Below are 12,611 nucleotides of genomic sequence, written 5' to 3'. Positions count from 1 at the left end.
GTGAGGAACCATTTCTACTCATTACGGTGTTTCTATCTCTAAACTGTAAGGTACCATTTGTACTCATTACTATGTTTCTATCTCTAAGTATGAGGAGTCTTTGGATTAAGTGCCATGTTTCTACCTTTAAACTGTGAGGGATCATTTGTACTCATGCTTTTATCTCTAAACTCTGAAAATTCTTGTATACCATAAACTTGAAAAAATGATTCCGTATTCACGTCATTCTTCTAACAAAATTATTTTTATGTGTAGTGTGTGCAGCATTTGTACTGCTGCGTTCGGACATTCCTTGTATTGTACGTAAGAGTTGTTACCGAACACTGTGACTACCTAACTAACTAACCTATATCAAGCCCATTTACGTTCCAACGCTGATCACAATATCTTCTAATAAATGTTAGTATTAATTTTTATCTAAAACGGTGTGTGCCTAAAGGTGATAGATAATATATATCGTTGATTATTGTGGTTTTACGTTATCAGCCTATCACAAAACTCAGCCTGATCTTAACAAAATTTGGTATTTGTCCTAGATTTAGTCTTTCGATAATTGCTACTGTTGTAGCAGTTGTACATGCCGCTAGAGGAATTCACCACTTTTATTTCTTATTAGTTTGCAAATTTAAAAAAGTACCTTAATTTTTATTAATAAAGTAGGAGAGGCTCTGTGACGTAACATTCCTAGAATTTTTTTTAATAATCTAAATTGAAGATACGTAGTTTTTGGATCTCGGATCTATGTCAATAAAAATCTATAATAAACTAGAATATTTAAAAACGGTTCCACATATTAATACATACTAAAACTAAAAAAGCTAAGCTAACTTAGCTAAGCTCACGTAGTTGCATGCAGCCAACTATGCCAGCTAAGCTAAGAAAATACGTAGTAAGTAGTGACGTGCTAAGAGTTTCCCAAACATTGTTCTACCATGCCATGGTATATTCATACTGCTTCTTCGTGACTCACTCAATATTTTTAGACCCAAGCTGGTTACGTTAAGGAAAATAATCAGGGATCGGAATAGGTTGCATTTTTTTACCTAAACTTCGAGGAACATAGACAGAAAATGGAGAGACTGCCTTACGACAATATTTTTTGGGTCCTGGACCTGTTCTAGATTCGGGAAATCACTTACGTAATTGGGGATGCGCTATACACTGTACACTATATTTACCTTAACTTTGCGACATAGTGGGTCGGTTCAGCGATATTGCGGACATTGAATTTTTTCACGATACCTCGCTAAAAAATGCCAACCGAGGACCTAATTAAATATTGTCATATTACATTTTGCCACAAATCTAATAGTTTAGTAGGAAAAAAATAAAATGTGTGTATTTTGTACAGGACCATACCTTTAGTGACCCATCGTTACAAAGTCTTAGTCGATCCAGTCTTGGAATCACTACAGACGTATTATTAAACCTATCTTCTATAGATTTGAACACTAAACGCGCGCCCAAACCTGCCTTTTCACTTATACGTGTCAAAAGTCAGTCTTTATTTTCTGTCTATGTTTCTAGAAGTTTAGGTTAAAAAATTGTAGATAGATAGATAGATAAAACGTTTATTGTCTTGCATCACACACACAACAATATAATAGAGAAAATTGATTAAAAGAGACACACAGAAATCAAAATTAAAACGAAAAAAAAAGCATAAAAACATAATACTAACCTAATTATCAACAGCTTGTGTGTGTTAAAGCAAGTCAAATAGGTCGTGGCTCAGTGCAAAATTTGCTCAAGAGCAAGGCACTGATTTTCAGCCACCACCTAGCTATTCAGATCTCTGAAAATAATACACATTTATTGTTAGTAAAAATGTTTTACTAAGATTATTTCGGTATCGCCTATTTAGTGCGAAGTATGGAGCTGCTGCTTAATTTTTACTAAATAATCCAAGTTCGGGGAAAATTACGAAAGTTTTATCATCCTGAGGTCTGGTTCCACAACGAGGCGGGAATGTTGCGACCTGGTCTTTTATTTTGACTAAATGGGAAACGCTGTGCTACGCTATGGATACGTGCGGGGCAAAGGGCGACATATTTTACATGGCTTAGCGGGATATTTGGGTTAGTTTAGTTAGCTCGGTTAGCTTAGTTCGCGGTGTGAACCGAAGTATGAAAAGATGTCCCGGCTACGTGATCCTTCACGGTGTGGCCTACGCTTAAAAGTTATAACGATGTGGACGAATATTTCGACTCATCCGTAGAACAAAGATCTATGTGCCAGACTATTTGTTCTCAGGACATAGTAAATTTCGTTCGTTCTTCTTCGCTGTGGATATCAGATCGACCGTTGTTCGATTTTATATTTCTGAAACGATATGAGATATATTCGCAAAACATGTAAAGGCACATAGGCTGTAGTTTGAATAACGAAATTATTTTCGTAACGTAATTATTATCTTTTTTTTCGCTATATTATCACATCGGATTATGTTCTTCGGATGAGTCGATTTCTCGATTAAATTATAATTAATGTGTGCCCCTCTCCCTTTCATGTTGCGATACCTGGCAAGGTGCATGTGTTTGTTAGTGTATAAGTATAGTTTGGTGACGACGACACATGTATAGCACTTATAAATAAATAAATAGTTAGTAGCAGTAGAGCTCCTTGTGAAAGAGTTCGTCCAGGGAAGTACTGCCACCTTACCTGTTTCTGCCGCCAAGCAGTAACGTGAGCATGCGGGTGCTGGTGAAATTACAGACACATGGGACTTGTCAACTTATGTCTCAGGGTGACAGGCGCAGTGCCCCTCAGATCTTTGTGGTTCAAAGCTCTGAGTGGCACAGCAACTGTCATTGACAGGCGTGTAGACTACAATCAGGCGCGCGACTTGTTCGTGCCATCACTAGATATTATAAAAAAAATAGCAGTATTGACGATTTTGAATTCAATGTGTGTTTCGCTTTTATTTTTATAAAACAGACAAAATTAGCCATAATATCTTCTTTCACTATGTGAATTTTACTTCGCTGTCGGAACTACCCCTTTATTTGTTTATTTATTCATATACATTGCGAACTTACAACTAAATAAAGGCAATACGGTTATGTTATAAACGACTCACTTAGTCGTTTATAACATGTAACTCGCGCGTGTGTGTAAAGGTAGACATCGGCTACTGCATCGCGTTTGCATCGCTGCTATACGTCGGCGTGAATACCCGCTCTTACCAGATGAGGGGACATCTTTGTAGTCATCAAATCTTTTTTTATGGAAATAATTTTGGTATAGTTAACTTATTGAGTGATTGCGTGAGTTTTTCATGAAAATAATTAAAAGTGAACCGTAATTTTATTTTTAATTTTCATTTCTATTTTGCGTGTAAATAGACATAACAGCATATCAGTATTCTTTCATAGTATTGCAGGAGAAAACCTGAACAGCAGATGTTGGGTAAAATTTAATAAAAAAATTATTTAAGACATGAAATGATATTGTATGGCTGTTTTATGTAATTTTTAACAAAACGTCACTCCTTCAAACGTTACGCCGCCTGTCGTTGATGAAATAAACGAATACTTTTTTGAAAATACATCGTGTCACTTTGATTGATCTAAGTGAGTGACGAGCTGCATTCCGACTGCAAAATAAGTGACTGCATCGCGATTGCCAACTGCTAGTACATTACGTACACCGACTGCACTCAAATTGTCCAGCTGTAACGCAGTCGTGTCAACTGCAACCAAATTGTTATTTTGCAACTGCTATGCAGTAGGAAAGCAGCTCGTGTAAGAATGCACTAATATATTCTACATCTTTCAGTACCCTTACTAGCCGCGTTTGTTAACAGTCTTATTTTATTTACAGGCATTCGGATATGTCAGTGCCACCGCGTAGAATAGTAAGAGAGGACTCCAACAGTTCCAGTAGCTCCGAAATAAGAGGTCCTAGAGAGAACCTGAAGCGGGATCTTTCTGCCGAAACAGAACCAAGACCACGAACAGAAACTATTACCTCCATGACGTCAACTTTACCTATGCCATCAGCGACTTTACCTACGACGTCAGCAAACTTACCTGTCGCGTCAACAACTTTACCAATACCCTCATTGTTACCTTTATCAACAGCATTGCCTACAGGATCAGTGTTATGTTCACCGCCAGCATTACCTCTCGCGTCAAGATTGCCTCACTCATTAATAACGGTAACGTCAAACGATGCCGCCATTGACTTGACAACAAAGCGAGAGGACAAACCTGTACGGACGGCTAATTTTTACCAAGAGACTTTAGTAGTAGACCAAGTACAACATAAAAGTGTCATTAAGGTTAATCCAACATACAGTAGTCCGCAACCTTCGACATCTAATTTCGCGACACCAACCACAAGTTACGCGAACTTGACACCTGTTGAGACTGTACAAAGAATAGACGTGCCAAAGCCCGATATAAAACCCCTTTTCTATTTAGACGTAAGTCAAAACAATAATATAACCAAAATGCAAACTCCACGCACCCCAGTCACTCCGATACTAAATATAGATTTCTCAAAAAATTTGGATAAACCTGAAATCAAGGTTTTAGATACAGCAGTCGCAAATATAGTGGGTGTTAAGGAAAAGAAATTGCAAAGGCAAAATTCTAAACCTATGAAAGACAGTAAAAAGGAGAAACCGACTCCGCCAGTCGATATAGATCATATCAATTCCGGTAATCTACAAATTGACGAAGATTACGACACGTGAATGTCTGCAGTGTGAAATTTTAACATTTGTTGCTTACAGCCAATGTAAGATGATCCTTGACACATGTGTTGTCGCAAATAATTTACTACCAACAATGGTGTTGGTTATGTTGCATATTAAAATTTCAATTCAATGGTTGCTACCATTTTCGAACGAAAAAAGCGTAATCAGCTAAACATGCGAACACACATCCGAACTGACGTTAAGAAATGCCACAACATCGATCGAAGATACCTGTGTATGGTTACCTAACAGAAGTTTGAAATGACATTTTCCAGAAATAACGTTTGCTTGATTTTTCATAACCTCGAAAGTAATTTTGAGAGGAAAATGCTGACTTAACCTAACCTAACCGAACCTAATCGTGTCTTTGCGATAAACATCCGACATATCCCGAAAGAACAACGGTTTCATTATAATTCGGTTTTCGGGGTAGTGAAAATTCGTACACACGTTATTTCGAAAAAAATAAATTCGAGTTTGTGATAGGTTACCCTGTGTAATGTAATGATCAGTGCTTTAAACGTAGTGGTTATATGCTCAGTGAGTGCTTTGACAACCAGTGACAGGTGGCACTAGCGACTGTGTAACGTGTTTGACAATTGTACAGCGCCTCTAACGGTCAAAAGATGTAACATTTTGTTTACAATTATTTTACACAATCACTAGCGATAACTGTCATTGAGAACTCATGTTAGAGATACATTAAGCAATAAAATGACGTTTCTGACAGGAAACACCTCACTTCGATGACGTTTACAAATGGTAGTTCCCACTCGACAACTCGAGAAAATAGTACTGTTTATTACCTTTCTTATACAAGAGTGGAAATGGGGCATTAATTTTCAAACTAAAATTTGTCATACACTATGCAACAAAAACGATAATATTATAGTTGATTTAGGACATAAGAAAATCATGAAGCTGATTGATTAATTTTTTTTAAGTTAATCAGGTAATTTGTCAAAAAGATCATTTTAAATTGGTTGAGGTAGAAATTTTGCTACAGCCTTAGCACAGGCTGTGCCAAGCTCCTTGACCCCGTGTAAAGGCGAAAAGAATGTCAATGTAGCGTGTCCCATACTTTGTATCTCAAAATTCTAGATACAAACTATCAGAAGTCCCTAGCCTTTGAGTGTTCAAGATAAAGGGTCTTTCAACAAGAACTTTGTTTTCTAAAACAAAATAAAACAAAAAATTTAGATGAAGATGATTCAAATTTTTATTGTATTACAAAGAGAAAAGTTCGGCAATTATGAATGAAAAATGATATCTGGCAAATGTCCACCACGACCACGCTGACAGAAGTCGATTCTTTCATCAAAATTTTTAATCACTTTTTGGCAAAATGTCGGGTCTATTTCGGCTATCACATCGCGGATTTTGAGTTTTAAGGCTGTAGTCGATTCGATTGGCTCCGTATAGACTCTGTCCTTAAGATAGACCCACAAAAAATAATCCAGTGGTGTTAAATCACACGATCTGGCTGGCCATTTAACAGCTGAATTTCGGGAAATTACGCGATCAGCAAATTTGGTTTGCAATAAATTGATCGTCTCATTGGCTGTGTGACATGTGGCACCGTCTTGTTGAAACCACATGTCAGTGATATCCATGTCATCAATGCTAGGCCAAAATTGAGTTGTTAACATCTCGCGATAGCGTGATCCATTCACCGTTACCGCATTTCCAGCCGAATTTTCGAAAAAAAACGGCCCAATGCCAACGGCACAAGTCACATTGCCACCGAAACAATGAATTAATTTATTGCAAACCAAATTTGCTGATCGCGTAATTTCCCGAAATTCAGCCGTTAAGTAGCCAGCTCGATCATATGATTTAACACCGCTGGATTATTTTTTATGGGGTTATGTTAAAGACAGAGTCTATACGGAGCCAATCGAATTGATTGCAGCCTTAAAACTCACAATTTTTGAAGTGATTAACCAAATAAAGCCACCACTTTCTCAAAAAGTGATTAAAAACTTTATGGAAAGAATCGACATCTGTAACTGTGGTCGTGGTGGACATTTATCAGATATCATTTTTCATTAATAATTGCCAAACCTTACTTTTATTAATACAATAAAAATTTGAATCATTGTCATCTAAATTTATTGTTTTATTTTGATTTACAAAACAAAGTTCTTATTGAAAAACCCTATATTTTGGTGCGAGCTTTACAGCGTTACATTTTCGTTGTGATTTTTATGTTGTATGGAATTCTATACTGATAACTGTACATCTGGGCTAGCATATTATTTCTACCATGTTTTTGATAGTGAAGATTATGAACAGGATAGCTGTCCAAAATACTTTACCTTAGGGTTCACACTTAAGGTACAGTCTGCATTCAGATTGCATCGTAATTGCAAAATTTCAATTGGAATGCAGTAGGCGTGCAGTCGTATTCATTGCATCTAAACTACATTCCAATTGCAATGCAGTCTGGATGCAACTCGTGTGACTACACAATTGTCAGTATGCTTCAGCATTTCACCCTTTATAATCTACATTGCAGTTTGATAAAAATGTGATTCCAAATATGTCATTACGTTATTGAAGTGTTCTGACCAAAGCCTTGTCCCCCTAAATTGCTAAATTATTGGACAATACTTCCAATAACCTTTTCTTTATTATTCTGTTGTTCTCATTGTATCCTTTGTTTACCAATTTAATATGGTATATAAGTCTACGTGGAGTGATAGTTTTTGCGTGTTTAATTCGCCTATTTTGTTAATTATTTCGCTAAACCAAAGATGTATGATGTATGGTCAATATCAGAAGGTGCAAACATTCCAATAAAATTCCATCTGTTGCTGGTTTTGTGTGGTTTGGTTTGGTCTCGACGACAGCTACATTACTCATTATGTCAGCAACCTCACCTTTTACATCAGCAACCTTGCATATTACATCAGCAACCTTACCTATTTTATTAGCAACCTTACCTATTACATCAGCAACCTTACCATGTTACATCAGCAACCGTACCAATGCCGCCAACAAGTAAAGTTATAACAGTTTTCATTTTGCAAACTCAATGCTTTTTAACATTAAATATGTACATTTGTAAACTATATCTATAAGCTGATTCAACGTTTCAGAAATTAATACGATCATTTGATATGGTTCATTTTAAAATAGCTGATGTAGAAGTTGTGCTCGTCTTAGTACAGCTTGTGTCTTGAAGTCCATTTTACCCATGACGTCAGCTACTTTGCAACTATTGCAATCCCGTTGATAGGTAAAGTTGTACCATTTCACCGAAAGTAATTCTGCACTCAGAACGAAAAAAGGCACAACTGCTGTATAAAGTGAGCGTAGTTGTGCCTTTTTTCGTTACGAGGACAAAATTTTATGTATGACTTTCTAACCCGGTTTAAGCACTTCTGATGCTGATTGTACACAGACATTTTTGTGTAGAATATTTCTGAGATTGATATTTGTTTTTTCCTTATTACCGGCTGAATAGGAATAGCCACAAGCAGTTTTCAACATGAACGCCTAGTACACTGTATAGACCTATAAACAATAATGGACAAAAAAACACGACTGTCTCTTCCAAGGGGAGGGCTAGGTGTAACAGATAATACAATAGCAAAAAAATAGCTACTAATATATTTGCTGTTTTTTAATTGTGTATTTTTTTATTGGCGACCTCTAGTATTTCTAGTCAGCCTCTAATAATTTCATTTGTATTGTTTTTAATTTCATCAATTATTGTGTGTGAATATTAAATGTTTCAAAACGGTGGTAAAAACATTCTTCGTAGGTTCGATTTGTATGAATTAAATTGTTTCGTAAAATCGTTGTAAAAAAATGACAGGTTTCTAAGGGAAGACAGTTTTTTTCGTTAATTTGGAACTTATAAAGTATGATTCACACCTGACGATCAATGCGAACGGTAGCGCATTTGAAAATGCTATAAAGGAAATTGAAATGTGCAGTTCTGGTGATAGTGAAGGGTCAAATTTGTGTTTGAGCTCAAGTGCCACCGTCGCTTCCCTTTCGTTTGATCAAAGTATACGAAAGTAGAATGCGCTCTCAAATCCACGACGACACGCGGGATGCGTGCACCTTCTTCACCTCCATCCGTTCCGTCAGATGTGGTTCGTACATAAGAGAGCTTTGATTGTAAGTTTGAAAGCGAATGATGTCTATATCTAACTTCATGATGTTAAAACATGTTCTATTGAGAATTACATCTTGTATATAGATAGAAAATGTGCCTTTTATTTTACTATCTGAAATATACCCTTTCATAAAGCGCCGTAATAATTACGGCTCGACAGAGGATTCAATACAAACACAAAACTGCGGTATGCTTAGGGAGAGCGTTGATGCTACGTGCGCGCCGCGCTGTCGCAATGATTTCGAATCTCTCGCAAATCGCCAGTGTGATAAGGCTCTTATGCTTCGTGTCAATCCATTTTGAACAAACCTACTAGCGCGTACCCTTCTCCACCGCATTCATTTCTAACCGAGCTCCGCTCCGAACGGTCATTAATTTAAAATACAAAATTGTTACAAGTAGTAACGAATACTTTACCTGAACAAACTAAATTCAGTGTTGTTTCTTCCCCGTTATTGGGTAAGTGTGATCAGACGTGCTTATGCTTATTAGATACTTATGTGTAACTAGTTTTTGTGTATTAAAGTGTACTCATAATCTATTTGTTCCGTGCTGTATTTTTTGTGTGCTAGCTTAACGGTGCAGCGATTCGCGCCGTAACTATTCATGTTGCACCACTCCAAAATGGCGGCTATTCAATTTCGCTTTATCATTTTTAATCAGCCTTTGCATTTACGTAATTTTTAAATATTTAGTAAAGTATAATTGTATAATTACACTGCTAGCTCGCTTCTATTTAATTAATTAATTAGTTATATTGTTCTAAAATAGTACAAAGCGGCTAGCTTAATATCTTTCGGCTTTAGCTTTGCGTTGGATTTATTCCCAGGCTCCACGTTCCGGACCACGAACTACGTGTTGCGGGTTTTCCACGTATTCGCACGGACTCCGGGACGGGACTTCGGATTCAACACTGGTCGCACTATCGACCCCCCTCGCTAGTGCCTGAAGACTCAGGGAAGTGTCTGTTCGTGCCAATTGGGAAGTGTCTGAACGTTTTAGTGTAGGCGTTACGAAACCACGAATTAAAAAAATGTGTGTCGAGCATAACTATCGGTTTTATTTATTTAACCGCCACATTGACTGAACGACAACAAGGCTGCCGGTGAACCGTTTTCGCGCGAAGACGGCTTTGAAATTTGAATAAAGTTTTCATTTATTCCTTACGAAACTTGTATATTAATATAAAACATCATTTTACGTTACTATTTATAATGGTCGTGAATTGTGATGCATACGACTGTTTATCATCATTTTCCGAAAGATGAAACGAAGTAAGTAAAAAAACTTATGTCTGAGACTCATTCAGTTATTGTTTTCTTCATTTATTTACTGCAGAGTAATAATATGTACCTATGTGTAAAAATACATAATGAGGCGCTATGACTTCGTGAGCTGGTAGACACGGGTTCTCGAATTTTCAATTCATTTTGCTGATAAATATTATGTAAGTAGAGAATATACCTAATTAATGATAGATAGATAGATAAACACTATTGCTCACACACAACAACAAGAATAGTACATAAACAACTTAAAACTAATGTGGGCAAAGGCGGTCTTATCGCTGAGAGCAATACAAATATAAATATAGAAATGTAAAAAAACAAGAACTGTATAAATTAAAAAAAAATACAAAATAAAAAAATTAAATAAAGACAGTAATTTATAAAATATTTTAAAAAATGATGATCAACTTGGACATGCAATTTCAAATACCTTATTTAAAGGTATGCAAATGTCAAAATATAACATTTTAAGTGCTTCTAATATATTTTTTAAATAAATCTTCAATATTACTTTAGTTAGTGAATTAATGAAAAATATATTATATCGATAAAAATAGACATGTGTAATTATTAGGATTCTGGATTCTATTAATAGAAACATAGATAATAGATTCGCGTTAGCATTTTCGTTATGTTGCCGCTCTGATCACGTAACGTAATAGTGCAAAAAAGTGATGGGTAACCCTACCACTTCACGCACATATTTGCGCGTGTGCAGATAGCGCCTTGCTGTATGTAGTAGTAGGTAAATAATTTTCGACCGTAGGCGTTTTTTGTCAAGAAACATGGTGAAGACAGACATATAGAACACCGAAACAAAACATTTGAACCCAGAAAGAGGAGAGTATGATGACGTATTGAATTTCCACATCAAAGTAAAGCAGTGGTGCCACGAGAACCAATTCTCACTTGTGGGACCACGAGAACCAATTCTCACTTGTGGGACCACGAGAAAACGTAGTGTTCTTGCAGGTGTAATGAGATATTTTAATCTTCCAGATGGCGACGGTCAAAATGGAGATTTAAACAGAATAAAACAAGAAAATTAATTTCAAATGTTCCTTTATTTAGGTATTTACATAAAATAATATTAAGTATTGAGATAATTCGCGTGTTAAACAATAATTTATTATATAAACAATATTTAAAAAACGAAGGTTAGTTAATTTGTTCTGTCATATCAAGATGTTCGGTGTATATGAGGATTGCTTAACAGATCTTAAAATAGATTTCCTTTTCATACAAATACTGGTGTGAAACTAGTTTTAGATTTGCCTGTTTTTAACTAATTGAAGCGATAAGAAATTTTTGGTTAACAAAACTCGCAACATTGTTATTCTTCAATGTCAAGTATAGATTCAGTAATATTATTAAAAAAAATAGCCAATAAAATTAAGTCCAAAAATTTCACATTACGCTGTGGCACCCAAGTTAATTAAACAAGCACAGTTAGCATTAAGGCGCCTTCAAATTAGACGCTTATAGAAGCGCCGCAGGCGCACCATTACTCATTCTCATACAATATTTAGAAGCGCAGCTGCAGCGCCACTTTTGCAGTCACTATTAGTGAACTAAAAATTACTGAAGCGCTACAGATGCGCGACAACAAATGCAGCGCTCTACAAATGTCTAATTTGAAGGCGCCTTTAAAGTCATGAGATACTTTATTAAAAAGTGACATTAAAAATGTTACAATTATTATATAATAAACGTACAGTTATATAGGAGAGAAAGGATCCTTGTAAATTGACACCGCATCGTGCCAAAAAAAAACCTTTACTATCCACACGTAGATTGGTATGATCATCAACCAAGGCACTTTTTTATTCAACATTCTAATGTCACTTTATAATAATGAATGACAAATGAAGCAGGCTTCGTATGAGCGCGGAAAGACAAAAGACGTCTTTATCAGACTGTCAATAAAATTATGTCACGCGAGTCAGCGCTGCCATCTTGTCTGTTTACGCTTTCACTAATCTTGGAGGGTGTATATAATATACTTCACACATGGTTGTGTAATGTTATATATTAAAAATGCAAAATTTCATATTAAAATTTAGCAAAATCTACATCCTAGCCGAATACAATTATTTTTACGACAATACATTTCTTAATTTATATAGGATATTTTTTTTCAACAATTATTGTATATATTTTTTATTGTACAGAGCATTTCAAAAGGTTGTAATGTGAGAGTCTACTTTCATGTTTCCATTTAACTTTTCACATCTATGTTCATCTAGATGTAGTACCCCAATTAGTCAACAAGCCCCAGAAAGCGTTCGTTCTAAACGCGTTTTTCTGAAACACTCGTCAGTCGTTACTGTGTTGCGTGGTGACAAATTGTAGTCCAACCCTTAGGGAGCTTTCAAATTAGACGCTTATGGAAGCGTTGCAGCCGCGTCATTACTAATTTTCATACAATATTTAGAAGCGCAGTTGCAGCGCCGCTTTTGCAGTCACAATTAGTGAATTAAAAATTACTGAA

At 36.0% G+C, this 12,611-nt stretch overlaps 1 protein-coding gene across 2 annotated transcripts in view; it reads left to right on the top strand.

Annotated features, from left to right (window-relative positions):
* The window catches only part of LOC113233570 (dr1-associated corepressor), an 18,107-nt gene extending 13,022 nt beyond the window's left edge, over positions 1-5,085 (top strand). The window contains exons 5-6 of one of the 2 annotated variants that reach the window (XM_026468709.1): positions 3,823-4,453; positions 4,777-5,085. In XM_026468709.1, coding sequence (XP_026324494.1) covers positions 3,823-4,453; positions 4,777-4,866 — 721 coding nt within the window. In that variant the 3' untranslated portion in view covers positions 4,867-5,085. Of the gene's footprint in view, positions 1-3,822 lie in introns of both variants that reach the window. The other variant, XM_026468708.1, reaches the window with a different exon arrangement.
* Positions 5,086-12,611: the final 7,526 nt, after the last annotated feature.

The sequence above is a fragment of the Hyposmocoma kahamanoa genome, unplaced genomic scaffold (genome assembly GCF_003589595.1).
Source record: "Hyposmocoma kahamanoa isolate Upper Pololo Valley unplaced genomic scaffold, ASM358959v1 79, whole genome shotgun sequence".
NCBI lineage: Eukaryota > Metazoa > Arthropoda > Insecta > Lepidoptera > Cosmopterigidae > Hyposmocoma > Hyposmocoma kahamanoa.
The sequence above is the reverse complement of the archived record's forward strand: the minus strand, read 5'-3'. Positions and strand labels throughout refer to the sequence as shown.